The sequence below is a fragment of the Rhyacophila brunnea genome, unplaced genomic scaffold (genome assembly GCF_057557595.1).
Source record: "Rhyacophila brunnea isolate RB1 unplaced genomic scaffold, BYU_Rbru_1.0 scaffold_4, whole genome shotgun sequence".
NCBI classification, from domain to species: domain Eukaryota; kingdom Metazoa; phylum Arthropoda; class Insecta; order Trichoptera; family Rhyacophilidae; genus Rhyacophila; species Rhyacophila brunnea.
In genome coordinates this window covers 49,305,933-49,333,487 of record NW_028233068.1, presented here as the reverse complement: position 1 = coordinate 49,333,487, position 27,555 = coordinate 49,305,933, and the positions used below count along the sequence as shown (strand labels likewise).

The 27,555-nt window shown below is 35.0% G+C and overlaps 1 protein-coding gene across 1 annotated transcript; it reads left to right on the top strand.

The window, feature by feature from the left end:
• Positions 1-1,052: 1,052 nt before the first annotated feature.
• On the top strand, positions 1,053-27,135 carry LOC147067476 (uncharacterized). Its single transcript, XM_085953608.1, has 19 exons — positions 1,053-1,326; positions 3,547-3,792; positions 5,785-7,854; positions 7,945-12,985; positions 13,863-13,997; positions 14,784-15,046; positions 15,756-15,885; positions 16,623-16,769; positions 17,773-17,895; positions 18,613-18,770; positions 18,910-19,038; positions 19,983-20,140; positions 20,268-20,367; positions 20,486-20,552; positions 21,090-21,300; positions 23,108-23,158; positions 24,393-24,501; positions 24,764-24,841; positions 26,108-27,135. The coding sequence occupies exons 1-19, from the start codon at positions 1,165-1,167 to the stop codon at positions 26,138-26,140; spliced, it is 9,411 nt and encodes a 3,136-aa protein (XP_085809734.1). The 5' UTR covers positions 1,053-1,164; the 3' UTR covers positions 26,141-27,135.
• The last annotated feature ends 420 nt before the right edge of the window (positions 27,136-27,555 follow it).

Sequence of the window (27,555 nt, the reverse complement as noted above, 5' to 3'; positions counted from 1 at the left end):
GCATCGTTTGTTAGTAGATACTACTACTATCGACTGGAAAACTTGCCGGTATTGATTGGGACAGATCTGGACTATCATCATTACAGATTAGTCCAGATAATCGAGTTTCTACTGTAATTCTTAACTGGTACAAATATTTGTGGGCTTATTAGAATGATCATACTTGAGCTTTTAAATAAATAGAATATAGTATTTATCAGTGGCGAGGGGTGGAGGTATTCTGTTAAGATTCAATATAAATAGTGCACAGTAAACTTTGCCAGGCATACTTATTTATTTTCATTATACTAATAATACAAATTGCAGATGGTTCTGATTAGTTTTTAAAATTCAATTACACCCTGCCTAAACCAAATCATAATAGTTTAGGTATGCAATGGGCGATCTGACAAAAATACTCCATACTTTTTAGTCATACATTGAATTAAGAACACATATTATTAAAGATAGCGTTGGTTATTTTTTTTTTAATTCAATAAGCCCTGTTTAACCAAACCACAATTTCTATTAAATGTCTAAAATGATCTATGATTTAATGACATAATTTTAGGAATTTATTTTTATAGATATACAAATATTTTTTAACTAGGTATTATCTATTATGGCTTGGTTATGCAGGGTTTAATTTAATTTTGAAAACTAACCAACACAATTTGCAATTTGTATAGTCTTAATTCAATGAAAACAATTAAGAATGACTAATAAAGTTTGTGCACTATTTATGTCGGATCTTATCAGCCTACCTCCACCCTTCGCCACTGGTATTTGTATGCTTGTCATAGTCTGATAATTCAGCTACTCAAATCATTGAAATGTTATTAGTTATAATAATTGAGGAGTTAGATAAAAAAGAGGCCTAAAAAAATTTAGGACCTTTAACATGTCATCAAAAATTATTTTGATCCAACGACCACAGGTGTAAATGTAAACATAGTTACGCTTTACTTGTGTCATTGTAGATGTTTAAACGCATTTTTTTAGACAATGCATAGATTAGCATTCACGACTCATCTACCTAGCTCCTCGATTACAAAAAGTAAAATTACAGCGTCGGAACCTGCATGGCGCCCGATCATCCAGGGAAGAGGTCTCCTGTACTCAGAGGACGGCGTTCAGTTCCCGGCAGACCGAGCCGAACCGCTCAAGCCACTCGCTACAAGGGTAATGGCCAATGGAGTGGAGGTGATTGTGGCGGGAGACGGGCCGTCTGCGGGCGGAGGCGGGAGGTCCAAGCTGCTGAGAGGACTACCTTCCAGACCCATCGTCTTGACTCCCACGACTCTCAAGGAAGACATTAGGATGACGGTGCCAGCGCACCAACAGAAGGTTCATTTTACATGTCATCATTTAATATACCTAATTAAACTTTAAGCATGAACACTATATCGTCGCCATTCAGGCAAAAGTTACTATCAGCAGAAATGAAATTAAGTTTTAAGTAAAATGACATAATAATAAAAATTATTCTTTACAGCAAAGTACAGTTCTACAATTATAAACTAATTATAAAAGTAACCACGAAATATGCTATAGGCACTAAATAAAAATATTATTCAAGGAAACAACATTTTATTTTAAATTATAAGTAAAGTTTATCTTGGAATATAAAAAAATATTTATTTATTGATTATAACACTTTAAATGTATAAATTATTTTCAGATAATTGTATTAAATTGTACACTTGATATTGTGTTGCCGGACATAATAATTTCATTTTGCTCCTTCTTAAACGGGTCAATGTTATAAAATTGGACAAAACATTGAACCAAACCAATCAGAGAGCAAGTATGCCAATATTTTAATTTTTCATACAGCATTCAACTTTTAAAAAATATCATCTCAAAACAATGTTATTGAGATAGTGACTTTTGCCTGAACAGAAACAAATTGTGATTTCACTTCTTTTAACATCTAATTTAAATTTTTCTAAATAGTTACTAAATATTATGTTCTTAGCCTGTACACGTACATGTATTTACTGGCAGCAATAATTTTAAACTATCGTGACAATAACTGTTTACATGTAAAAGGGCTGACTGTCTCTCCAATCTTATTCTTCAAGAGTTAGTGAGATGCGATGTTGTTATTTTGTGGTACTATTTGACGTAGAGTGAAAATCGGTTAACCCCAAAATTCGTTTATAGTTCGTTTTGGTGCCGGAAAGTTCACCACTATTGTTTTACTGCGCAGGCGCAAATCGAAAAATTCTGTAACATGAAAATTCAGAAGCTTCCAAACTTTTTTGATTCATGCATGCAATCTTGCAACTGCAGGATAATACATGTTCACACATACATTTTCTTACTATGGCCGCAATAATACGTACCGTCAGCAGTAAACCCATGCATGTGTAAACGGGGTATTATGGAAAGTCAATTAACCCATTATTAAATTTTCTGGAGTCACATCATTACTGCCTGGTAACATTTCAATCGGTGTTTGTTACCTATCACAGAATGCTTGCACGTACATATAACATTATTTACCTCATACACAAGGGGATAAAAAATCTAACTAGATTCACCATGTCAAAGATCAAATTAAAAGTAAATTAATAATGCTCAAAGTGTTACATGACATGTAACACATTGTGATCTCTATCTATGGTACACATGACTTTTGATCTTAGACTTGTTGCTAGAATAAATTGATTTACTTTACTAATTTCAAAATATGCTAAGTCATCACTAAGGCCAGGGCCACACCGAAGTGATTCGCTTAATGCTAAGCTAGGTGATATGCTTGTCTACTAAAAACGCTACTGCCACATTGCACGCTACGTGATTAGGTACAAATTCAGTTGACATTTTGGGAGCGCTGAAGTTATCAACGATGTTACTCTCAAAACTAACCTGAAAGCTACTTCTCACAGAGAATTTAAGTTTAAAATATCGAAAGTATCAAATTCGAACTTGTTGGCTGCATAATATTAATTCATCTAGAAGTACTCTTGGATTGTTTCAACTGCTCCACAAAGAATTTCGGAAATACGATAAAAAGTTTTTTAGTTATTTGACGATGAACCAGGAAACATTTGACTCATTGTTGGGCATTTTTGTATAATTTGTTAGATGGGTTCCACAAAAGCTCTTTTTTATAAACTGCTCCTGTTAAAATTTCCTCCACCTTGCAAAATCACTAGGTGACACAATAAAATTAACCAACACCTCTGTTCGCCGGGAGACTCACTAGGTGACTAATAATCACGTAGCGAGGCACGAAGCGTGCAGTGTGGCCATTGCGATAGTATAGTGTGCGTCCGTTCGCTAGGATGTCACCTAGCTCGTAGCGTAGCACTAAGCACCTACCTGTATGGCCTTAGCATAATGAAAAACAATTTAATACCTTATTTACAATCCATAATTTTTAATTTCCATACAGAAGTAATTATTAAACAATATCAAAAATTGCATATTGCTACTTACCTAATTTTTAAATCACTTTTCTATCATTGACATGTTAATCCATAATTCCATAATAATTGTAATTAATTACATTTCGCATGTCAGCTGTCACTAATTCGTCACCATCAAACCTAATTTCAGAAACCATCCCCCAACCCTCCCCGAGAGTCCCTCCTCTCCTCCAGCACTTCCACTTCCACAGTCCAGCACATTGCTCCAGCCACGGCGCGCCTGCGTCACAATTACGTCATCAAGACCTGCTTTACCACATTCACTTACCTCACCACCCTCATTCACAAGTCCAGGACTGTCGTTTCTACTTACGAGAGTGTCGTCTCCACTGTCACCACGGAAGCCATTCCCACGGCACTTTTGCAGCCCACTCAAGTAAGGATTATCATATCTGTAAATAGCTGAAATAAAAAAAAATATCACTACTTTTGTTGAATATTGTCATTATCACTTGAATATGTGTATTAATTAAGGCGCTAAGTACCAAAATAATAAAAACTGACATTTTTATAGAAAAATGTTCTACATACCAATGCCAATAACTTCAACTATAGTCTAAGTGCCTCAAGCAAGTCAAAAAAATACAGCAAAATAATTAAACCTGTCGACGTTGTAAGTCCGTTGGCGTGTTTTATTTATAATGGTGTAAGTAGCACTGCAGTGGTCAACGGCATTCGATATAAAATAGCTGACGATGACGTGTTGACACTTGCGAGTTCTTAATACCTAAAATTATAGAAGCTGCCGTGATTGCTTCACACTGTAAAACTACATTTTTCAAAAGGTCTGCTTCATGAAATTTTACTGCAATGACTCGGTATTTTGTAAATACAGGCAATACTACTTTTTGGTACTTAGAGCCTTATTTAATACACGTATTCACTTGATTATTATAAAAAATAACAGGTAATATTTACATTATTTGTTATGGAAACACTAAATAATGTAATGTAAGCATTCAACAAAAATATCTGTGAATGTTAATGTGTACACTGATTAAGGGGGAACATGCTCAGCGTAGGTCAAAATGGAGCTTTTGTTCTATTTTCAAAGCATGATCCTGGACATACCTTAAACGTTGTATATAATCTATTTATATAATTTTGAAGCCTTATTATCCTTTATATTTATTTTAAACATTTGATGACTGCATAAAGTATTTTTATTACATAAAATAGTATTCTTTTAAACCTCTCGCTCTAATGTTTTAGAATATAGTCATATTTCGGTACATAACTGTGCAGTGGTGTTAAGATTTTTTACGTTTATTAATTTTTAAACGCATTTATAAAACCATTAGTATAATAATATGCCCATTTTTTGAATAATAAAATGCCTAATTCTTGTCAAATTTGGGATCACAGAGATTATCAATATAATTTTTTATCGTAAATATTTTACTAAAATTATCTCCTCATAAATTATACTAATGGTTTTATAAATGCGTTTAAAAATTAATAAATGTAAAAAATTTTAACACCACTGCACAGTTATGTACCGAAATATGATTATATTTAAAAACATTAGAGCGAGAGGTTTAAAAGAATACTATTTTATGTAATAAAAATACTTTATGCAGTCATCAAATGTTTAAAATAAATATAAAGGATAATAAGGCTTCAAAATTATACAAATAGATTATCTACAACGCTTAAGGTATGTCCAGGATCATGCTTTGAAAATAGAAAAAAAGCTCCATTTTGACCCACGCTGAGCAAGTCCGCCCTTAACAAATTAATATACATTGCAATGATAATATTATCTTATAACCTATGGGTGAATATTTTATTTCAAATAATTATTATTCCATGTTAAGGCTTGTTTACACAGGCATAGTGCTAATCATTAGTAGTAAGCCCATGTAAACAAGCCCTTGTTCAAAAAAGTATAAATCTAGATAATATTATATTGAAATGGATATACCAGTTCATGATATGTTAATTTGTTAAACAAGTCCTATTATGGCAAAGAATTCCAAAACTTATAATAATGTCTCGCATTGTATGTACCTATTGCATGTTTATTTACTCACCTTTTAACCTGCAATAAGTTTTAAGCATAAAACGAAAAAATCTATGAAACATTTGGTACCTACCTATCTATATAAATCTAATTAAAGGTCACGAGTTTACAAGAATATTCACTATAATATTATAATTTTTGATAAGTAAGGGCTTTGAATTCATATTTTATGTATTGGTCATCGGATTCTAACATATTCATGCCAAATAATACTTTCATTTCTTACGTCATTCACGTAATCTTATTTCAAATAATCAGTTTTCTACTATTTAGCTGTCAACTATTATAAAAAATAATACTGACAGTTGTTCTGTAAATATGCTAGTAATTGTTGTAATTTTTTAGACGAAGCTTCCAAATGCTGAAATCTTCCAGTCAACTGTAGTCACCCAGAATCTTGCAGCCGTACTGCCCAAGATTGAAAAAAGAAATGACGACATTCAAAATCTATCAGAGGATAATGGTTTGCAGCCGTCTGAAGTGACTCCGACAGTGAGCAGTTGCTCTATGGCGTCGTGTCCTTGCACCGTGACGCTCACCGAATCATTAGCCGACAGGCAGAAGACCAAACTTGTCAATGATATAACAGACGATATCGAAATTATCCCAGTGCAGTTGAAAAGATCTCCACCCAAACCGACTAAGTATGGATCTACCATAATGGATATAGCTCCGACTTCTATGAGCGACTTTAAAAAGGACAGTGTTAAGAACACTAAATATGGAACTCATAAATTTGATCCGGATAAGAGTGGTAATGCACCATCTGAAAAAGTCATACAAAAATACACGGAAATTGTTAACGAAGCATCTAATTCGGATGTTAAAAAGACAGATAATAATAAGAACAATAAGAAAAATGAAAGAGAACCTGATAAAGGAGCCAATAAAAGGAATACAACAGAAGGTAATCCTGAAAAAAGAAGGCCGCAGATTGGTTTAGATAAAGAATCACAAAAACCTCAAAAGACAAAATTTCAAGTCGCCGATCTTCTCAAGTTAGGAACTCTCGGTATTAAAAGACTTGCTCCTATGATTGAACAGATGACCGGTAACCTGAAAAGAAGACAAGAAGAACTCAGCAAACAGACGACCACAACTATCAAACCTGTCTCGGAGCTCACTCCTTATATTGTAAACAAAAGAGTCGATAGTATTGAAGGCGAGCCAGACCATAAATCATTGAATACGTTCCCCATATACATTCCAGTGGATGAAGATATCGAAGCGGCTGAATCTCAGAACTCTTTTTCTAATTCTAGCATCCGCAGAAATGTAGCCTGGGTATCGCAAAATCTCAAAAACTCCAGAACCAACTTGGGATTTACAAAACCAGTACATGAGAGTCCGTTGCTGAATGGAGGTATACCGATCAGCCCTGGAGAAATCATCACTACTAATTCTGATGTTATTGTCGGTAAACCTGCCGTAGGTGGTCCTAATATTGGACATCTCGGAAATAAGCAAAACATTCATGAAAACGGCGGACATAATCAGGACAGTCATTCGCAGTCTTCACATTTTCATGACGTGAGAGCGAGACCTCCACAAAGAGGGCAAGGGCTGAAGCAGATTCCTTTCATAAGAGGAGACGACTCGTACGATCTGAGACCTCCTGTTATGTCAGCTGCGCCTCGTCCATTCATGGCGGATAACCACCATTTACCTCCTGGAATGGGACATTTTGATCATAACATCAACAACAATAACAATAATAATAATAACAGACCTCACCCTTTTACCAGTAACCAGATTGACATTGTGAAATCGGAAAGTATCTCTTGGGTAGACAATCGACAACCACCTCAGCCTTTTAATAAACCAGGAAATGAACAAAATAAGCCCCATAGTACTTTAATTGATCATGTGGGAGGCACAATACATTCGCCGGTTAATTTATTGGAAAATCATGGCCGACCGGCGTTTTTGGATTACATTCCTTCCCTTGGCTCACCGGCTAGTTACCAGAATTACATCAAAAACAATTTAATCACACGCAAGAATCATGATGACCATACTGCTCAACAGAATAACTTGGACAAAAATAAACCAGCACCCTCAAAAGTATTGACAACTTCGAATAATAAGCATATACCGATTTCTGCTCAAAATCAAGAAGGCTTTGTGAAAGATCCGCCAGAGCCTATATTATTGACAGATTTGGTTCAAAAAACAACAGTAAAACCATTTTTAGTAGACATCCAACCATCACGAGTCGCCAATGTCATCATTCCTCACGGCAGCACGACAGCTTTGATCTTTGCCGGGTCTTCTGAGCCTCACAAAAACGGTGAATACATCGATGATCCACTGCCTTACCCGGAGCCGGGCTATTTTGGAAGTTTCAGTATTGATGCGCCTCATATGACATCTGTGCACGTCGGGGGCACGGTCCCCTTGCATCAAACTCCGCCCGTATTGAAACATCAAGGAAAACCGTTTGCTAATAATGTAAATAATCAACATAGGGTACCCCTCGCTCATACCCAAAACAATGATCAAAAGAATCCCCATATCGGCGGAAATGTGGCTCACGGAAGCAGTCCTGATCCTGCAATATTGAATCTCGGTATATCGGGATTGAATCAAGATGTTAAACCTCCACTAGGACAAAGATGGAAATATGAAGATATAGCACACGGTAAAAGACCAAATGAACATTTCCACGGTCAAGAGAATCATGGACAGAAAATTCCACCACCGATAAGCAATCAAGAAAGCAACATGCATTTCGGTCCACACCACATGATGCAGAATCCTAAATTTAACTTCGGTCATGATATCAACATACATCCTCCTCCTGTCGGAAATAAATACTTCAGCGAGTCGATAAATAATATGAAGACGATTAAAAACGATTTCGACATTGATCTTGCTGTACCACCCCCACCTCCGCCGACAGTTCAAGTAAAATATGAATCAAATGTTGGAGTCGTTTCATCAGATTTTGACAGATTTAAAAATGTAAATCAAAGACCACCTATTCAACAACAGTACCCGAATAATAATGTTCCGCCGAAAATAACATCAGAAGTGTACTTTGCATCGACAGCTTCTCAAGGAGATTTCGGTCAAAGACTAAAACCTTTCAGTGTAAACATACAACCGGCTCCCAGCGTAGAATATAAACCGTCGCCTGACCATCACCGACCTCAGCAAAATCCAGAATTCATCAACACATTCAACGGCGGTCTTGTGACTCTGAATGCTGGCACTAAAGTTAACATACCGAACATTGCCGATCAGACAATACCTCTAAGAAATCAAAATGTCAATATTCAAAATTCCGGAACAAACGCAAATCAATTCTCTATACCTCAAGGGGGCGGCCTGATAACATTAAATGCCGGAACAAGCGTACATGGATCACATTTCCCGGAACACACAATCTCTGGAACCAGTGTCAATGTCCCGTTATCTCATCAAGAAGTCATCAACCAGAATTTCCACTCCCACAATAGTATTTTACACGGACAACATATTAACGCACACAATATTAAAGAGTTCCATTCTCACGAAGGGGAATCCACTGGAATACCCATTGGAACCAATTTTGCGATTAAAGTAGAGCCACAGACCATTCCTGGATATGACGGAGTCAGAGTTGGAGTGCCAGGAGTACCCGCAGCAGATTTCAGACCGCAAGAGAAGGGTCCAGAAATTATTGTCGGTGGTAATAGTTGGAAAGCAGGTCCTGGCAGTGATATCGATGACGATGGCTTTGTAGATCAGATTAGAATCTCAGGAGGAATTCCGGATAGTCTTCAAAATGGTAACGAAAAAGTGCAGGTCGTCCATGCCAGCACCATGAAAAATTACAGTGTTTCCAAACCTTTAAATAACGCTGTAACTCAAGTGTTCAGCCAACAATCAAATAAATTTACTACTAGCAGACCCGATTCTCTTCATCTGAAGAAAAATATAACAGAAAAAATTAATTCAGGACAGGTCTCTGGACAACAGAATGTTAAGTTTGGAGTTCAAGATAGTCAATCAGCGCATACGAGTCATAATCATACGATAAAACAAAAACCTATCATACGTGAGAATAAAGTAAAAGAAACTCTGTCAATCTCCAATCAGCATTCTGGATCTTCAATTAGAGATACTTTCCAAACTGTTAACACCAATGGACAACAATTACCGATTTTGAATAGGAATCCGGTCCAAGAACAAAATAATAGACCGAGACCTGCCATTTCATCAGAAAGTACTACTACTAGAATTATTCCGCTAAGGTTTGATTACGAATCTGACAGATTTAATGAATTTAATAAGAATGGAGAATTCGGGCAGAGGGTGCCTTCAGCTGGATTACCACCAACTCACTTCAACTGGCAACAACAAGCAAGACCCATACTGCTTCCTAAAGAGAAACCAAACCAGCAACAACAAAGACCTGTCAATGAGCAAAGACCAAACCAACAACAACAAAGACCTGTTAATGAACAAAGACCTTTCAATGAACAACGACCTAACGAACAAAGACCTACTGAACAAAGACCTTTTAATGAGCAAAGACCAAACCAGCAACAACAAAGACCTGTTAATGAACAAAGACCTTTCAATGAACAAAGACCTAATGAACAAAGACCTTTTAATGAACAAAGACCAAATCAGCAACAACAAAGACCTGTTAATGAACAAAGACCAAACCAGCAACAACAAAGACCTGTTATTGAACAACGACCTTTCAATGATCAAAGACCTGTCCAGCAACAACAGAGACCTGTTATCGAACAAAGACCTGTCAATGACCAAAGACCTAAAGAACAAAGACCTTTCAATGAACAAAGACCTATCAGTGAGCAAAGACCAAACCAGCAACAACAAAGACCTGTTAATGAACAAAGACCCAATGAACAGAGACCTTTCAATGAGCAACGACCTAATGTCCAAAGACCTTTCAATGATCCAAGACCTTTCAGTGATCCAAGACCTTTCAATGAGCAAAGACCTGTCAATGAGTACAAGAATGACATTCCATCATTCATGGCCCCTCCTCCGCTCACTACGCAAGCATACAACCCTGCGTACATTCCAACTAATTTCAACAGCAATCGCCAGCCAGTTTATGATATACCGACAAGAGATGAAACGCCTCACACAACACCTAAACCGACATCAAAGACGAGGCCCAGCACAACAAAGCATGCTCCTACCGAAAAATACAATGGTTTTGTGTCTAATAGTGTTTATAAGACGATTGATGAAAACGATCGCAGGAAAGAATCCCCTAAAGATATAGCAAAGATCCCTATATTGACGTCAACACCGAGCATACTTTCTAATGAGGTATCAGCCGGTTTTAAGCCTCTAAAAAATACCACCACTCAACGAGATGAGATTCTGGTTAGTTCTGAAAATGATTATTCCCATTATACTACTGAAGAAAAGAAACCTGCATTTAACGCAGATGAAAACATCGGCTCCCAAACCGAACAACCGTTTGATGAAAATAAGTATAAAGAAATCTCTTTAGTCACTCTTCCTGGACTTCGACAGACGACACCATATGCTCCAACTTATAATCCGAAGGATCCAAGACCTTTTGCCTCAGAGCCAGTAGTTAAAAATACCAATATAGAACCGATTGTGAAAACTCAGCAAGGTCAACTGATACCGAGGCCATTCCATAGATTGCCAGACAAAAGTGATAACGATAATCTAGTGCTCAATATTGGAGAGATGCCAGGAAGACCGTTCACACCAGCTGTTGTATTCCCTGAAACTCAACCGATTGTTACAACAACGCAGAGCTCTACATCAGTGAGGCCACTACAACCAGTCAGAAATAGCTCTATTACAGAATCCAAAAAGGAAACCGATAAAATAATTACATCCACTGTTAATTTGGTCACAAATAAGCCTTTCAGAGTTGTCAATGTGACAGTTAATAGAATGCCAACTACTTTACCGACATTTGCAATTGACATTACAACAAAACCCAATAACTATTCATCGATGATGATCGACAATATGTCGCCTCCTCCACCGACCGCCAGTGATAACTTCAGGCCGACTGGTAATGATGAAACAATAATGGGAATGAGCCCTCCACCGAGAACTCCAGCACCTAAGATTAAGAACTACACTAAGCATAATGAAATATCTACCTATAGGCCATCATATAATGTATACAAGAATCAACACAAACGACCTCAAGACTATTATAGAATTACCTCAAGACCATTCACTAGATATACTACTCCATCCACTTTGGGTCCTTTGAGACAGAAGGTAACTCCTGGAACTACCATTACAAGAATTATGTACCCGTCGAGATCTTCATTACCTGTTTGGGAAAATCCTGGAAGGATCAAAACCAAATCCACAGTCAGGCAGACATTGAAACCTGTCGCTTCAATTTCTGCAACTAATACTGTCATCAATGTGAAGCCACTTTCTACAGTTGGTCCAGATATAATGCATCCTGAAACATATCCAGAAGAAAATATTAATTTCGGTGTGGACTTCTCTCAACTAGGATCTAGTATTATTCCAGATAAAATATCGATCGCAGGAATATATCCGACAGTCGTACTTGAGAATAGACCAGATGTAGCACCTTCAATTATAAGTGCGCCATCTGTTGTGCAACCACACCGAGTGCCCTCGATTCAAAGTTCAGAAAATGTATTTAAAGAAAACGTCATTCAAGAAACAGAAAGTCTTAAAGTTTTGCCGACCATTGGATTCAATGATAATTCAAGAAAACCAATCAAAACTCTTATACATAAATTCACAGTACCAACTGTACAGACTGCTACTGATATTATTGAAGATAAATTGACAGTCAAACCGATACATCACGCCGGTAATGAGGTCAAGCAATCTGATGACATTCCTGTCGTAAAGGCACCAGAAAAAACTTTGACAGCTATAACGTATACAACGACTTTGGCCGAACCGGCTTCAACAATAATGACAACACGATACGTTACTTTGACGCACACTTTAACAGTAACACAAACTAAAACAAGCCTAGTAAGTCCATTGGCAGGTTCTGCTACGCAAACTTTAGTTCTGACAAACACGCAAACTTCTACTGTCGTAGACGTTGTCACTGAAATTCATACTCTTGTACAACCGACAACCATCGTTCAGACAATAACAGAACATGTACCACTTGCAACACTTCCCTCTTGGGAAACCAAATATCCTAAAGTACCAATAGAACCTACTAAAGTACGAGAACGTCCTTACATGACAAGAGAAAGAGAAGTTATAAAACTAGATGACGTTTCACTATCTTCAGATGAGGATGATCTGATAATAACGCCTGATAATTCTACTGTTGATGTAGTCACCCATAACAATAGTACCTCGAGTCAGGAAGACAACGATACCTTCTTTGTGGTGATGAACAAGTCGCAAAACGGCGGAAGTGGTACGTCAAATGTCAACCCACCGTTGGATGGATCTGATTTTGATGTCGCTACCAGAAACGAAGAAGTCGGAAATGACGGAGTCTCACATGTGCTTCTTGGAGAGATTTTACTTGCCAAAACACCATACTTGGAAACTCCGCAAGTTGTCCCCACAGGTGAGTTACTTTTTATATTGCCCACTGCTAAAAAATAATATATATATTTAATGCTTATGATACCAACTGTTTGCAATATTATCTTTTTGATAACTAAAACTACGATGACAACATAAAGACTAATGCCAGATTTACAAAACAAATGAAAATAGTGTCGCTGTCATCCACATTCATTCAAAATTCATTACATAAAAAATTAGTTACAAAAATATAGGTGAAAAGCTCATTTATTTCCATTTCATTGTTAATTCAATTGATGTATTAATTAACGGCCCACATGCGCCATGTAGGTCATAATGGAGGTTTTATGGTATTTTCAGAGCATAAGCCTGGACATTCCTTAAACGTTGTAGATAATCTATTTATATAATTTTGAAGCCTTATCCTTTATATTTATTTTAAACATTTGATGACTCCATAAAGTATTTTTATTACATGTAACTGAACATGTACGTAACCGAAAAAAAGCGACTTTATTTTGTTCAAACACGCGCGTTAACATGATCGTACTCCCTACTTCAGTTGTCGTTTGTCAATTTATGGCTACGGCCGTATGTTGTGGCTTAACCACTGGGAAATGCCAATAGAAATCTTCTAAAGTCATAGAATATTAATATTTATATGGCAATCAATTCAACCACACTAAAATCTTTCTAGAATCACCATCAAATGTTGAAATACAAAGTTCATATAAATTCGTCTGGGTATAGTTCTAACTTTCAACTATAAAAAAAATAATAATCTTTGAAGAAAGAAAAAGTGATTGATTATTTTCCAATGAAAGGTTTTTCTGAAATATATCTGTATTTTCACTTACCTGGCTAATAAACATATCAATATGATGTATTTACTGAAATTACATTGTTAATATTTACAGGTGTTGGATACGGTAAAGAGTGTCAACCAGATTGCAAAGCATCAAGAAATGAAAGATGTCAACGACTTCACGGTCTGATGAAATGCGTCTGTCGACCAGGATTTGCCAGAATGTTCCCTGATAGACCTTGTAAACGTAAGAAAACATATTTATTTATTTCCAATCCTATTTTCCAGTTTCTTATTACATTAGGATGATTCCATGTAAATATTTTCTGTTTCTAATCAATACACGGAGTCTCTAAATAGTTAAGTAAAGTTAATTACCATGTTTGATCCTAAGCAGATCATATTATAGGCGTCCACAGAGTGAAGGTTATATTAACATTTTTTAAATTAAATATTAGTTGTTAGCCATTCGGTTCATGCACTGGATCAAATACACATTAAAAAAAACTACATGCATTATTTTGACCAACCATCGGTTCGGACCTGTAAGACACGACTTTGTAAGATGGCCGCTCTACCAGCTAGGCTAACGTGGAGACTAGATAGGTAGGAAATACGTACAAATTTACCAGTATTTGCTATCCAAGATTGATATCAACCTACGGACCTTTGATATCTTAAATCAGTGATGGCGAACCTATGGCACGCGAATATTTTATTTTGAAGAGTAAAAAAATTACCTATAATAAATTTAAAAATATACTAATTACAAAGAATATAATATGAAAGAAACGGGGTTAATTTCAAGAACTCAATTGTAATTTTTAAACTTTTTTAACAGAATTCTTAAGAACCACTTTTTCATTTTTTCGCAATAAAAAAACTGCTCGGCACGTCAGACAGCCGAAAAATAATATTTGAGAAATTTTGGCAAGCGTACGTTAAGAGGTTCGCCAACCCTGTCTTAAATGATACCGGTTATCTATAGTTCCTATTATTAAAATAACTGACTGTTGACTATAACTGTTTCCAGCAACCTACACATACTCCCTTAAGCTGGCCCTTTCAAAACGAGGAGGAGCTCGACTTATGTATGATGCGGAATTGTCAGACAGGACTAGCCCAGCATACAGGGAGCTGGCTTCCGCAGCACACGCCGGCCTGGACCGCATGGTCATGCAGTCCGATTTGAGAGATGTCTACCATGGAGTGCATGTCGATGGATTCGCTCCTGTCTCTTTGAAGACCGAGAAGGAGGGAACTTATGATGCTGTACTGAATCGATTCTATGTCCAGGTATTTTAATCATTTTTTTTACACAATTTTATTAAAAACACACAGTGAAGTAGTACCAGAAGTGTCCACCTCTAAAAGCCCTTCTACATAAACAGGTAAAACAACACAGTTTAGCCTCTACCAACCACGCCATCAAACCTTAGCCTGTCTATATGAACTGTTTTACCAGTCGTGGGAGGAGGCATTCGAAAAGCGGCCGGCAAGCCAGTTGGAATGCTCACAATGTTCATACCACATCAGTGGTTATGTTCTGCTATTTAAAATAATGTTCGATCTCTACCAAAACTGAAACTCCGACACTTTAAAACGATAAGCACCAAATTCAACTCGACCGCGAAACTGCAAACTGTCATCTGACGTTCCGATATGACATCAATGGCAAACGTTAGCTTGAGTAGTTTCTCTATGGAATCCTACCATAATTCACATAAAAATATTTAAGCACAGTGATATCTCGATTTGTATGTTTATGGAACTGAAAGATTGTTAAAATTATTTCCATTATATGGAAACATGTCTAATGCCAGAAAAACAATATTTTTTACGAGTTGTCGAATATAATGGCTAATATAACCCAAAATATTAAATATTTGACTTGTTCCATGGAAATGGGTCATCGAATTGTAAGTAATACAACATGGTATATGAAATTACCGGAAACATTTTATGATGTTTCATTATACTTAATGTATTTTATTTTTATTTCTAGCTCTCTGATAATGCTCACGAGACTAGACTCAAAGAAGTGATGGAGAAGTATTTGAGGAACAACAACTTCAGTTTGGGCGGCACAGATGTCTACGCTGCAGCAGAATTAGTTGACAAATTGGAAGTAGGAGGTACTTAAACCAATACACACTATTTTTATTTATAAGAAAAAAAATTCTATATAATATCGAGGGTATACTGACAGAACGCATTATTTCAGTATTTCTGTTTTAAACGCCAAAATGTGTACAATTTTACGCTCTACGTCCTGGCAAAACGCACAAAGGCATAGGATATAATGGTGAGAAAATAGAAACATTATTAAATCATATTGTTATTTTTTTATTCTGATAGAAAGCATGATAATGACCTAATGCGTTCTGCGTATACAAAATACAGGACTTGTAACATGTCGTATATTGTGTTTGCCATAAAGGTTAGTCTTTATAATGTAGAAAAAATGTTTTTAAATCATAAAAAAATCTACGTGGGAGAACGCTTTGAAAAAAAAATTAAAGTCTTTTTTGCGATTATCTCAGAACTTGTTTTAATGAGTTAATGCTATCTGTCAGTATACCCTCGATATATAAAAACAATCATATTGTATTTGGTTTCTAGCTGTCAATGTGTTTTCTTCCTACTTTTTTCCTTGACGTTTTGGGTTCGTTACAAAACCCTTTCTCAAGAGAACTTCTCTTAGATAGAAGAAGTCTCATCAAGGAAAGATAGAAGAACACATGGTGTCTTATAATATGTTTGTTTATCAATGAAATACACTTTTATTAAATATTACTTTTTACCAAGAAAATATTAATAACTTCACAGATATTATTTATAAACTCACGGTTATCTTTCATCTCTTGTTTAGATTTCAACGAATGTATGAGCAGTCAGTTCCATGATTGTTCCGAGCATGCAGAATGCTTCAACTTGCGAGCGACGTACACTTGCAGTTGCCGAGAAGGATTCGCAGATTTGAGTGTTAATCCGCAGTATCCAGGACGAATTTGTTCAGGTAACTCATAAACCTACATATTGTGTTCTATATTTTTATAAGTATGTATATGTGTAAACCTCATGAAACCAGGAAACATATTCCTGTCAAAAACCTTTAATTCATGAAAAATATAATATTATGTGGGTAAGTACTACTAGTTATTTTAACAAGTTTCAAATACCAAATAATTAATGGTTACATGTAAATTGTACGTATTCCATTTTACCGTAGCACAGTTCGCCGTAAGCTTTCTTATCAGAAAGAGATGACCGTAAACTATACGGTCATCTCTATAGCACTGAGATGAAAAAAACCGCATTGTTCGTGGAGCATTTTCATAGCCAATTTTGGCAAAATACATGAATTCAAGAATGAAAACCTAACCTAACATCCAGTATATCGGCTATTTTCAATTTTTTTTTGCCGCTGGCTTCCTATAAACCCACAAGAACAGACATGAATTTTATCTCAATAAAGATCCAAAGAGGTTGGACGGTTTTTAATATACGACCATATATTTCCGATACAACATTTCACGGTCAAGTGTGATACGGCGAACTGCATACATCCTATATAATATCCTCTGAAATAATTATCACAAAACTCAATCACTTATACTAAGACTTAGTCATGATTTTGTGATTTTGTATTTTACTGTCTTTTTATTTATTTCTATTTTTAAACCAAAAGCTTTCTTTTTGTAATATTGCCATAAGTTCACAACAATCTGTTAGTAACTTGGACACTTTGCAGATGGATTGGTGGCCACTGTCAACTCTAAAATCATAAAATTAGCCAAAATAAATGTTTCAAAACCATTATCATGAAGTTCAACCATGTAAATTTCAATTTAATTCATTAATTTTATAGGTAACTAACTACACTTGCACAATATGAAAATACTAAGCAAGCTAATTTATATTACTATTTATGTGGAGTTACTTTCTCAAAAACGATCTTATGTATAGATAAATCCTGGAATTATTGGAAAGCCGGAATTTGAATGTTTTTGTTTTTATAGCGGAACCTATTGGATGTGAGCGTTGCAATTATCATGGAACTTGCTACAACCGTGACGATGCTAAAGTTCTTTGCGAGTGCTTCCAGTGGTATGCTGGTGAATCTTGCCACGTCAATCTCAAAGGTAAGAAAAATATCACCAAAAATAGAGTAATAATCGATTTTACTAAATACCCATACACTAAAATTAGGTATTTACTTACTTTATCCTTTTACACTCTAATTTGTTTACTGAAAATTAATAAATTACTTATCAAGAATTAAAGAAAAGGGTGCGGCCTAGCAAAAATTTTACCGAATGGAGCTGTTGATGACTGCCGTATGTTAGGGGTACCGATAATGGCTATAAATATACCATCATAAATCGTCAGGTGTTTAAATTTAGAACTAAGCTCATCACAGTATAAAAGTTAGCATGTGGCGCCTTCACTTAGCGGACAACTTATACTGATGGATCTATAAGAACAGGTGAAAAAACCCTGTACTGACGATCATATTTTATTTAACTTACACCCATTACTGTCCCATTCCAGGCACTTGGTTATGGGTTTAAGCAAATATTTGTATTCTAATGGATTTAGATTTTGTACAATTCCATTTGAGTCGTTTTTTGCGAGCCAGGTTTCGTTCTTCGGCATCTTCAAGCACTCTGCGTACTCAACAATGGTAAATACACACTGACTGTCAATGGATTTAAATTCAAATTCCATCAAATAGCCTCATTCGATAGTATTGATATTATAAATATTTGTGTGTTTCTGATGTAAGTAATATGGTTAAATCTTGTCTGTTATTAATTTGAATAAAAAAATAGTTTTATTTTAATATTATTTGTTTACAGTAATATTAATCTCGCTATCGACAATCGGTGCACTCCTCATTGTGCTGCTGCTGTTCTGCGTGGTGGTGACGTGCGCGCGCAGAAGAATAGGAAGAGACAATCACTCCCGCCAGCATCATAACACCATCATCAACTCCTGTCTGCCGCCAATGCATCAGGTAAACAAATAATATAAAAATACAACCAAAAATTCAATCAGTAAATTTCTATTTACATTCCCAATTTTGTGTTATATTAGAACCTATAAATTTTATAATATATACTATATATAGACATATGGTATGTGTTTGATTAAAGGGTGGAATGCAGGCTTCGAAGATCCATACAACGTTGGACAAGAGAGCGCTGATACAGGAACGAGGAAATGATTCCGGAGGCGAAGGAAGCAGTATTCACAATCTCTCCCTGCCATATATTCCTGCTAAGGTAAATACATATAGTCGAACTTGGTTATTACGAGGAAGATGGGACCGACTGAATTTGCTCGTTATAAGCGTTACTTGTTATATCAGAGAATAAGTATTTTTAAATGAGCGGTCACATAACACAAAAAGTCGCAGTTCAAACAAAAATACACAATTAGAATTTTTCCCCAAAACAAGCATGGCATTCATAAACTACAAAACAAGTTGTTTATTGTAATGAACGCTGGTAGGTACCTACTGACTTCACAAACCTTGGATTTTTTACATGCAATTTCAACCATATGCTTGTATACTTTTCAATATTGTCGGCGAAAACACCAATTAGGTAGGTACTTAGATACTTCACTAGTGTCATAAACGTAATCCGATCCCGGTGGCATCCTGTCAGGTCGGATTTTAATGCTTAGGGTCGAAATGTTTTTCAACGATCGACACATTAAGTTTTAAGAAAATTTTTGACGATATTTTAGCTCGGTATAACTGATAAGTAACTCATTATAAAAGTGAATAAATGTATGGAGAAAATCATAAACTAAAATGTCAACAAATGTTTCCTCGTTACATCCAAGATCTCGCTATATCCGTGAATGTAATAACCGAGTTCGACTATATTTCCATAAATGAAGAAAGCGACAGAATATTATTATGTGCTTTATACCGTAACTAAAACTCATTACTTCTTTTTTTTAGGCTGTCATATTATAAATTACATCAGTTTCTTTTTTCCACTGTATTGCACTTTCAAAGTAGAATATTATGTCTATTTTTATTAACCAATAAACCCTATATAATATCAGCAAAATCCAATTGGGCATGTGAGGTCTAATTACGAAAACTGATATATCCGATATAATAATAACCTATATCTTCAAAAACGCACCAAAATCATATGAAAACATATTTGAGAACCTATAAACTTAAGATTATATTTCATTAACATTACAGAAAGTGTCACAAGCATCGCATAAGTCTGGAAAGAAGCTATCACAGACCGACAGCACTCAGCCGACCAGAGAAAAGAAACCTTTCACGTTGATGATTCCTCGTGCCAAATACTGCCCTGCACCCAACACTTCACCTCTTGTCACAGCTGCAGAATGCAGGTAAAGGGTTAACAGATTTATAAACCAATCTTTATTAACCACAAACCCGCGTCATGATATCGTAACATTTTGCAGATACCATAAAAATATTTATACCTAAATACTTAATTCCTGTTATTTATCACAGGGATACCAACAGTGGTGGAAAGAGAAAATCGAGTGGGGAGAGTAGCAATGAAGCTAAATTGCTAACATATTTGGACGCAGCACCCACCGTAAATGACCATGTAAGGATAAATTGATTAGATATTCGATATAATCATGTTATATACGTGATATATATCGATTGATAACATATTGTTGAAAAGAAATGGTATATATTAAATGATTTTGTTTGCTCTTTAGGCGAGAAGAAAACAAAGCAATGAATCATCATACAGCAACAGGGCGATACCACAAAAATACTCGACAGGTAAAGTTTTATATCCATAGAATAAAAATTTATGCTATGAATATGATATAAATTGCAGAATACCACCAGACTAATTTTTCACACCTAAATATACACCGAATATATTTAACCAGTTCTATGCCTTCAGCGAGTTTTCTCGCACTGAGGCCGTGATCGACAGGCCGCACATACAAATTTTGCGAGTTATCTCGTCCGACTTAAAATAACTAGCCGCTGTCGATTGATTTGCATAATCTAAAAAATTAAACACATGACATCTGTTTGAATAATTATGAAATTATCGGTATTACAGTGATTTTAGTAAGAGCTTCGCTCTACATTCAACGTGTCATTAAAAATCTATGGCCTGTCAGATACTGTGAGGCATAGAAAAGGTTAATGAAGGAAAAAAGTGCGAAATTAAGCATTAAAAAAAAAAGAAAAGTTAGCAGCTTTGTTATTATGGAGATGGTGGAAAGCAATGTTAATCCTATGTTTAAGACGACCAGGCTGTAGTGCTGCGCCATTGAAAATAATACTAATAACTTATAACTGCAGGAGCATTGGTGTCAGCTGGCTTCAAAGTGTCAACCACAGTATCTGGAGGGATGGTTGCAGCAAATAATAATGGAGACGCTGACTCCTGCCATAAGGATCCCATGATACATCACCATCAGCATGACGACGATGATGAATCATCCATCACCAAGTCAAACACTCTGCACACGCATAATCAATCTCAGTTCAATTCACTCAGAAAAGCATACAGGTAACCAAGATCGCATAGTTACTTTTGTCATTGTAAGATCTTGTATTCATAACCACCCAATTTTGATAACGATTGTACCCTTAGACAGAACGTTCAAACCCAGAATTCAGGGACCTGCTTACAACACAATTATTGGGGTCCCCCTGTCAGTGGGAGGCTCTACTTCTGCATATACTCCGATGCGAATGCGCGTCGGTTAAATTGCTATACGAAAACCAACGAAATTCGACAAGACTAATCCAATATAACACAAACACAATAAACAATCGGAATCATTTCTAAGAAGTACAATGTATTAGTCAATCTGTAACAAAGTAAAGGGAGTGAAATAATATATCACTATGTTGGATAAATTTAATATAATACTTAATGTAATCCATGTGTCAGTTTGGTGACACACTTAGCAAATATAATATGCATCAAACTGACCACATATCTACATAATATGTAACAATCATAATATTATGTTGACATAGGTAAACGATCATAAATGAACAAAATTGAGAGTATTATTATTTTTTTTGACCATGTCCGATCCTAATAAAATCATACCGGCCTCTACGGAGTGGAGGTTTGTGTTAACAGATTTGTTTTTACGAGAAATGGATGTTAGCCACTTGCCCAACTTATTAGGTCCATACTCTGACTCAAACACAAATTGAAAAACAATATGTGAATTTGCCAGACCCAGAATTCGAACCCGGGACCCAATGCTTAAGCTGCTCGGCCATCGTGGGTTTGGTATTATTAATTAATAATAGTTAATTACTTTGAATCGTAATTATTTAGTACCAGTAAAGCTACGCACTAACATAACCATAAGACATTGCATTTTTTTGCTCTCTATGCCTTGTACAGGCGTCTCCCGCCGACTATCAAATACACGGCCTACGGGGGAAATGTGCAGAGTCGAATCGAATCGAATCAAATCAAATTTTATTTATTTTACATGTAGTGAACTTAACAAATTATAAATTTAAGATGTACGCAACGTGACGTTTAAAAACAAAGAAATAGTATTAAAACAGTATATACCCATAAAAAAAAAGAAATAGATGCAGTATTAGAAAACAGTAGAAGAGTAAATACAAAAATTATAAATTAGATACAAGGAAGTACAGTTATACTCACTCACGTAGGTGGAAAATGTCAACATCCAAAGCGATTTGGTTGAACAGAGTTATTGCCCTCCCAATTAACATTACCCAATGGCAGGTTAGTTCTGCACCTTGGGAGAACAAACAACAGATGCTCCCGATTTCTAAGATAGTTATCAGGGACACACAGGTCAACATTACTAAGAATGGCAGAGTTCTCATTTACACCGCGTATAAGTAGGAAAAAATATTGTGGCCAAATATTGATATCTTCTAGTGTTTAAAATACAATAAGCATACCTAAGAGGAAGTCAGATGGATATAGGCCATGGATAGTATCCTCAAGTAAATGAGTCTCAAATTTTTTTATTTATAAATTAACTGTTTTTCTGATGTCATACTTCTTTAGTCGACATAAATATTTAATTTTTGAAAAAAAAACCATACAAAATGTATCTTAAAATCCTGGGATTTCGGAATCAAAACATTGAGTGAGATTCTGGAATCCCAGAGTAGCAATTTTAACAAAACATGTAAACTTACTCTGTAGTTGCTTTGCATCCACACCGCTTGTAGTAAAATTTCAGTTAAAGATGGTTAAGACCTGAACAAGTGAAAGATGCAATGTAGACTTACATTATTGGAGATGGAAGATGTGTGATCTAATCACACACAATACTTATTTGAATTTTCTCTGCTTATAATTACAGTCAAGAAGACCTCAATGATTGGACGGACGCTGAGAGGAGGATAGGAGAATTGTAAGACTCTAATATCACCATAAGTATTAAATATTATTTTTGACATTGCATTTTCTTCAATACTACATGGCTGTTTTTATTAATTACTCATATTAGGTTTGTTTAATTTTTCCCAATTGTGAAATAGTGATAGAATGCCTGATTTGATGCCATGGATCTCGGGTTCAAATTCTGCATTTAGCAAATTCAATGCGATTTTATCAATGTATATTATTTACAGAATGAAAGAATCCATCATCTGGCCATTTCACATTATTTTTTTCAATGTGTGCTTGGATTCAGGGCCTAATAGGTTGAGCGAATTGTTAACAATCATTTCTCAGTAAAAATAAATCAAAAAACCTCCTCCGAAGGCAGTCATGATCTCACCGGATTACTGATGACGGTGGAAAGAATATTGACGTACTTGTCGAAACAATATAAAAGTTGATTTGGAAGGGTACAGGAGAAGAACATGTTATGTCACACAAATGTCAAACTGAGATATCATTGATTAAAGACTATAAAGTCAATGACTGGTGTCGGTTTTTGTCTGGCGTTGCTTATAGCGATCATCCGGTGTTTCACAGGGGGAGACTTGGTTTATGATTCCTATCCACTATCAAGAGTGTCAAGTCTGACAAACAAAATTGACATTTCTTGTTTTTTTAAACCGGTATGATAATTTTCAAATGCTCTATAACGCTTTGACTTTTACTGTTAATGCCGAAATTAAAATACCATCTTGTAGTACTCGGTTCGATCTACGAGACTGCATTGCCAATTTAAAAAAATCAAAAAATGTCACATAACATGTCCCTCATTTGTACCCTTCATTTTGAACTTTTTTTTTTGAATTATTAATAACCATGTCTTTGCTTTTTCGTACAAGGTGGTTGTTAGTAGTTTTGAACAATCACAAACACCCAGGCTTTGAGAAAAACACGTAAATGTTTTTGTCATGACCGGGAATCGAACCTAGAACTCTCGGGTGTAAGGCCAGCGCCTTACCCACTGCACCACGAATACTTTAATATGAAATGATAATGGTATGGAAGTTTAAAAGCTTATCCAAAGATTCCAACCAATATTAAGTTCCACTATTCAATTCACAATTGAAGTACGAGCTAACTTTATAAAAATATCTCTGCTTTTTAAGGAACAATGTTATCTTTAAGACAATAAACTTGTTTTTTTTTTATATCCACATAAGATAGTAATGAGTAAACTTAACAATGCGTAGTGTCACTTTCAGGACCATGTCAGAGGCTCGCTCCTTTGACGGGACATTGGTGAAGCCGTCCACCAAGATGATGAGGAGCACCACCGGATCAAACAAGTCTTCTGCACATTACACCCAACATGTTAGTTACCAGTTTTCTCTCACTATTTTTTACCAAACATTCTAATGAAAACTTTCCTCATATCTCAACGCTATTTTGAGTACTGTAGAGCCATAGTAAAAATATAATATAAATAAAAAAAGACGTGTGTTGACTAACTTAAATTAATTATTTACTTATCTGACGAGTTAATTAAAAGTCAACTTGAAATTCGGTATTATTAATCAGTCCATTTCTTCAATATACAGACTACATTAATCTATTTTGTTTTTGTAATTTTCAGGAAGCAAACACGATGGCAGAAAGAGATCTGGGCTCAACTTTCCTTCTACCGCATGTCCATCTTTATAAACCTGATATGGTTAGTAATACTTCTTAGATTTTAAAAGAATATTCTCTATTTTCTTTATAATATACCCTCTCGTGTTTTTTCGCTCACACATTTTTAACGTACAAGAAATCTAGTCAATATTACAACAGTCAACTAACATTTTTCATCACACACATTTCTTAAGGTTCGAATACATTATCATCACGTTATGTGCTGTCACAGTGAGCTGGCGCTGTGGGAAAAAATTGTGAAATGTCGTTTTTCTTGTTATTTAAAATGTCATCAGACTGATGTTCCCATCCCGTTGCACATTTTGAACTTTTAAGAACATTGTCATCAAAATCTGCCGAAATGGCCAGAACAACGATGAGGTCATCTCATGCATATCACACTACATCGCCAACCGCATGACTCAATGAACGTTTTTTATTATGTTTTGCATGCCTACACATTTTCAACTCATGTAAAAAGCATGCTCTTTGTTTTTATTTTCTTTCTCTATGGACTTTCTATTAAATTATGTCTGGGGTTTACGTCTATTATCTGTGGGTATATATGGGTGAGACGTTTCAAATTATGTATGTTCAATAGATAGAATGTTAAGGTCAGTACTGACTTGAGCAAATTTGGTCATGTCAGTCAGTACAAGGTCAAATTTGCATGCGCGCACAAACACTATCCGTGGCTTATCGGATTTTTCGATTTCATCTAAGAACTCGTGTGCTCAGTCTGGACGTGTTCACTCCTACAGATGGCTGTGCGCGTAAAATAATATTAATTAACAATGGAATGGAACAATGCGTTGGCACTGCAAGCAATAAAATTGATGAATATAAAAATCATCCCATAATATGGGATTCGAAACATGAGCAGCGTTTTTCGAGAAACAAAAAGGTGGATGCTTGGGATATGATAGCCTTTAATTTAAAAGTGGTAGTTGTGGAAACAACTGGAGCGAAATTTTAGGCACACAAACAAAATAGTTATGTGTACAAAAATTTTAATCCGCACAAATGTTTGTACGCATAAACCATTCGTGCGCGAAAAAATGCTCAAATGAGTACCGACCTTTACCTTATTATTCATTGAATAAAAGAAATAGTTTATTAGATTATGTTAGTGTCGAGACGAATGTCACACACATTCATACACCGAACAATACACTGTATGACATTATTTCTTGAGAATGGCATTTACAACAAACCTGAAACGTGATGGAATACACGGTGACAGCCAAAAACAAAATACAACAATCGATAAATACTCAATAAGTAATTATTTTTTTATCTTTTACAGGGCAGCGATGTTTCAGAATTTGATTCGCTTTGAACATCTACGACAGAAGACAGGGGATATCATAATTCGTGATGAAAGCAGAGTTTTCAATAGGATATTCAGATCGTACAATATTATAATATATACAATTCACTGTTGTGAATAATTTATATATTGTATAATCTTATACATGTAATAGATTCGTAAAAACTCCTGCCCTCTTCAGGACAACAAAAATAAGAAGTTGCATTTTTTGTTATCCTGACGATGACATATGTTAAATTTAATACAAAAAGCAAACCGGTTAATTTTTAGATTTATAAAATGGAGATATAAATATTTATGACAGAATACCGATAATCAAAGTTTAATAATTTTGATATCATCCAGTTCTTGACGACATAGAATCTTTTTGTTTTTAGCAGCGAGTTTCGGAACAGAAAAACTGATTTTGTAATTTATTAAATTGCAATAATTTGCTGTCTTATAAATACATTATCCATCACAAATAAAGGTTGTTAAGAATTAATAAACATAGCATTAATGCAAGCAGGTTTATCCTAGTCACATATTTGGAACCTGGATACACACAGACATTCACATATACCCAAAAATCTACATAATTTAATATAACATGTAATTCGTTTGTAATAATTCTGTAGAAAAGTTAGGATTAGTTATTTATCTGTAGAATAATTTATTTTTATGTATAGCTCGTATTTAAACCATATTTCAAATAAATCGTAGTGGGAAATTATAGTTTTTGCAGAATATTCACAGATTGTGCTGTTTTCAACAAGACTGAGATGTCATTTTTATGTAATGTGTAAATTTTCCACAAAGTTACATTAAATGAGTTGAATAGTTGATTATTATTTGTGGTAAGAAGACAATGTTTCAATATACTAAAATAATTTTCAATTTCCCTTATATTATTAAAACTGAACAGAAATTGAATTTCAAAACGAAGTATCAATGTCTATGTAAGAAACATTTCAAATCTAATTTGAATATTATAAAACTCCTTTTAAAATCAGTGTATAATTTATAGTGCCTAGTAATATAAAAATATGGCTTGTGAATTACGAATTGAATTAATTCATAAGCTATTTTGTAATATGTAATTATGTATAAGAATATTTATTAATTTGTTAATGTTATTTAGTGAAAGTACATATTATTTATTATTGTATTTATTTATTTATTTATTCGATTGTAATAATAATTATTGCCATACTATTTTATTCAATGTTGTAGTATTAGGTAATTTATTCTGTTAGTAAATGGTAAATTAATAAAATAAAAAAAGGTTTGTTTTCTAAATTTTCAATAAATGAAATATAAATTATTTTAATATAATAAAATGATTCATTCAACCCGATCCCCGTATTATTGTGACTATTCCTTCCTTGTACTCTACTATAGATATACCATCATAAATCGTCAGTTGTTCGAATTTAGAACGAAAC